This window comes from Abrus precatorius, unplaced genomic scaffold, assembly GCF_003935025.1.
Source record: "Abrus precatorius isolate BTA unplaced genomic scaffold, Abrus_2018 Scaffold11, whole genome shotgun sequence".
In the NCBI taxonomy this organism is placed as follows: domain Eukaryota; kingdom Viridiplantae; phylum Streptophyta; class Magnoliopsida; order Fabales; family Fabaceae; genus Abrus; species Abrus precatorius.
The window spans coordinates 9,557,963-9,561,622 of NW_020874303.1; the positions used below are offsets into that span (position 1 = coordinate 9,557,963).

The 3,660-nt window shown below is 32.7% G+C and overlaps 1 protein-coding gene across 1 annotated transcript; it reads left to right on the plus strand.

Annotated features, from left to right (window-relative positions):
• Positions 1-335: 335 nt before the first annotated feature.
• On the plus strand, positions 336-2,662 carry LOC113856536. The gene is made up of 2 exons (XM_027488383.1): positions 336-631; positions 1,026-2,662. The coding sequence occupies exon 2, from the start codon at positions 1,078-1,080 to the stop codon at positions 1,750-1,752; it is 675 nt and encodes a 224-aa protein (XP_027344184.1). The 5' UTR covers positions 336-631; positions 1,026-1,077; the 3' UTR covers positions 1,753-2,662.
• Positions 2,663-3,660: the final 998 nt, after the last annotated feature.

The following is a 3,660-nucleotide window of genomic DNA, read 5'->3' on the forward strand; positions in this document are numbered from 1 at the left end:
TAAATTCGTCACTTTGTTTTGTTGTTATTTTTTTATTTCTACACTTTATTGCTTTTGTTCTCAAATAACTCAAAATATCTCCAATATTCGTTTGACTCAACTAGTTATTGATTTATATATATTATTTTAGAATATATTTTTTTAAATTTATAAAAATAAAGTTTACTTAAAGATAAAATTTATGATACTTTTATAACTAATAAAATTATTTCATGTATAAAAAGTGATATTAAATTCTTTCATTTTTAATCTTTAAGCCATTAAAAGAATTATAAAAGAATGATAATTTTAAATTAAAAAGAGTATAAAATATCCTCGCAGGTACCGAAGCAAACCCCTTACTTGAATGTACTGGAAACGGTGCCTAGAATCCACACAAGAGTGCAGAACTGTCTCTCAGGTTAAGAACCGATTCCAAAAGATGTATCCCTGATTACCACACGTATCTTTCATTTCCAATGTTCCCCAGAGAACATAACGTTTTGGTTTCGGGAAGGAATCACATAATTTGAGTTCGAAACCCATTCATCACCGATTCACCGAAAACTCTCACCAAATTTTTTCTCTTTCAAGATTAAAGCGACACCCAATTGGTTATTGCCCCACAATAACATTTATGAACAGTATTTAGGTAATACCTGTGCTCTTTTTTTAATCTTTTTTTCTTTTGCGTTTTTTGTCTATTATACTTTGTTCTTTTTTTAATCCACCATGCATTCTTTGCATCATTTTTTTTTTCTGATATAGGATGATTAATCCTGCACGCCTGAATTTTGGTTTTTTTTTTTTTAAAAGAAAATATTACCGTTGTTAGCAAAGGCACTTTAAATGTGATATTGTTGCAAAACAAATTATGGGTATGAAATGTTTGATGAGCATGAGTAAAGGAGGGTGAATTGTGCCACATTCAACTCCATTGTGCCTCGTGCAAGAATCATGATGTGGGTCTGGTGGTGCTCTTGTTTATGTTTTGGTATTCATTCAATCATTGGTATGCAACATTGATTTGATTTGATTTGTGTTAGGGCCTTGATACATTGTTGATGGGACAAATCTGTGCATACAATTGAGGTTGTAATGGAGCTTGATTTGAATCAGGAGTCTTTGGGCAATATAGAAGAGCGTATTAGACGCCTAGAAGCAGTAGTTTTCAGGGCAAGGCAGCGTCAGAGGCAGCGACAGGGTCACGCTCCAATTCAGATAACTAACTTTGCAGGAGAATTGATAGCAGCTAATGTTCAAGATGAAGGCATTGTGAGCCAGGAAGAGGCTGGTATTGATATTGAAAGAGAGATTGTGGAAGGTGGGAAAAGGGGGAAACGCAAGGCTACCTATTTGATTGGTAAAGCATTAGGCGTTGAAACATATACCGATGAGGCTGGGGGTTGCGCTGGAAATTTGTTTGATTGTAATATATGCTTGGACATGGCAAGAGATCCTGTTTTGACATGCTGTGGTCACTTGTTTTGTTGGCCATGCTTTTATAAGTTGCCATATGCTTATTCAAATGCAAAGGAATGTCCAGTTTGTAAAGGAGAGGTCACTGACGAAGGTGTTATCCCAATTTATGGCAATGCAAATGTTGATAGCAGTGGCCAGTTGGAACTGAATGAAACTGAATTGAGAGTTCCTGCTCGACCCCATGCGCCTCGAATTGAGAGTTTTAGACAGCGGTTCAGAAACCAGGTAGCTTCTTTTACACCGCAGGATATGCTGCGGTTTGGTAGTTTTTCTGGTGGGTTAGGAGAATAAGTTCAGTTAGAAATCCCCTATAGTGCAACTGATAGAACTAGTGTTTTGTTCTCTCAACCTCATCTGGAGACAGAAAATAACTAGCATAGTCCTCATCAATTTTCAAGATTGTTTGTGTAAGGAGCTTCTTCTTTTGCATCCCTTTCATTAGCAATTTCTGCAATGGATTCTGCCAAAAGATTATTTGAGGAGCTTGAATCATATAATCCGTAGTCTTCCCTTGAGATGCATCATGCATCAGGTAGCCAATTCATCAGTCTGTTGATAGACTCACCTTTTAGAATTGCTGCTATAAACCAATCAGAAGTCAGCACACTGTTTTAAACACAAATTTTATTATTAGCTAAAAGTTTATTGGAAATTATAAAAATTATGAGTCTACTCTTATTTTAAAGAGTGTCACTCAAGCTTTTGTAGTTTCTAATAAATTTCAGCTAATAAATAAGAGTGTTAGAAAGAATGTAGTAAAAAGTGTGTTGCTAGCTCTCCTCAACTGATAAAAAATTCATATGCTCTAGGTGTTGCTGCAACCAAGTTTGCAGCCATATCTTGTGATTCTCCTTTAAATAGGAATAAAGGCATTTATGTTGTTACAGTCTCCAATATCGAGACAGTCGATGGTAGTATGCAGATTATTTCATCTGACCGAATTCCTGTAGAGCTAATGTTTTAATATGAGTTTCAAATAAGCCCAAAAGTATATGGTTTACACATATGATGGTCATATATGGAAGGAGAATTGATATTGTTGACAAAAGTTTACTATTTATATGTGTGTACTTAAACTTAGCCACATTTCTTTTTCTGAAACAAAATATGCTTTCTAATTTTGTGTATAAAGTGGAAACAACCATTTGATCAATTTGTATCAAGTGTCGTCAATTTTATTCGATGGATATTGGATGTTTACAACAACTGCGATGTCTTCATATGTCCATTATTTCTAATTTTCAATATTCTGAGCTTTAATTCGTCTGTATCTTTCCTTAATGAGCTTATATTAGGGGTTATCTTCAACATTATGTATTCTTATTCATATTTTGGTCTTCTGAGTATCTAGTTAGGACTAGGCAACCTTTACCTAGAGCTTCCTTGTCTTCCTTTTACATGTTTAGTTGAGTAATTTTAAAGAAATAATTGTTTATTTTTAAAAGTTTTTTTCAGAAATTTGGCAAAAATAAGTGACTATTTTTCTCAAAATAAGTTAAATCAAACATGCCTTTAATCCAAAATCGCAAGGATGGGTGTGGTTTCATTGGCTGAAGACAAGGTTTCGATCATCTTTATTTTGTAATAACTTCTCGCATTGTCACTTTATTAATGGAAGGTTCTCTTGCCATACAGTAAAATCATACCCGTGATTCTAAAAGTGCTGTGAAAATGACTAAAAGATAACTGGATTAGTTGACATTGCTATTTTTAGTTGTAAAATTTTGTACCCTGGTAGGGAAGTTAGTAACTTAACATACAATCTTGTGTGATAAGCCCTACGCTTAGTTGCATTGAATTGGAATTTTAGTAATTCCACCAAATTTGCCGAACTTTAGATGATAATTTCTTAGCAAGGGCCTATAGGATGTGACATGCCACTTAATTGAAGGGGTTATTCTTTTTAACCACATCACTTTTTTTCTTCTTTTAAAAACAAAATTTTAAAACATACTTCCTTCAGTTTTTTTTAATAAAAAACTATTATTATTTTTTGTCCTAATTATATACATTAATTGTTAAATTCTTTTTATATCCTTATTTATTATGAGATTTATGTTAATGAAGCACTTATTTATTATCTATATAATTCATATAATGTATGAGTCACTAGTTTGATAATTTCTTTTGAGAATTATTGCTATATATAAAGTATTATAAATTTATGATGTATATTTATTTTATTTATTTTAATAAATA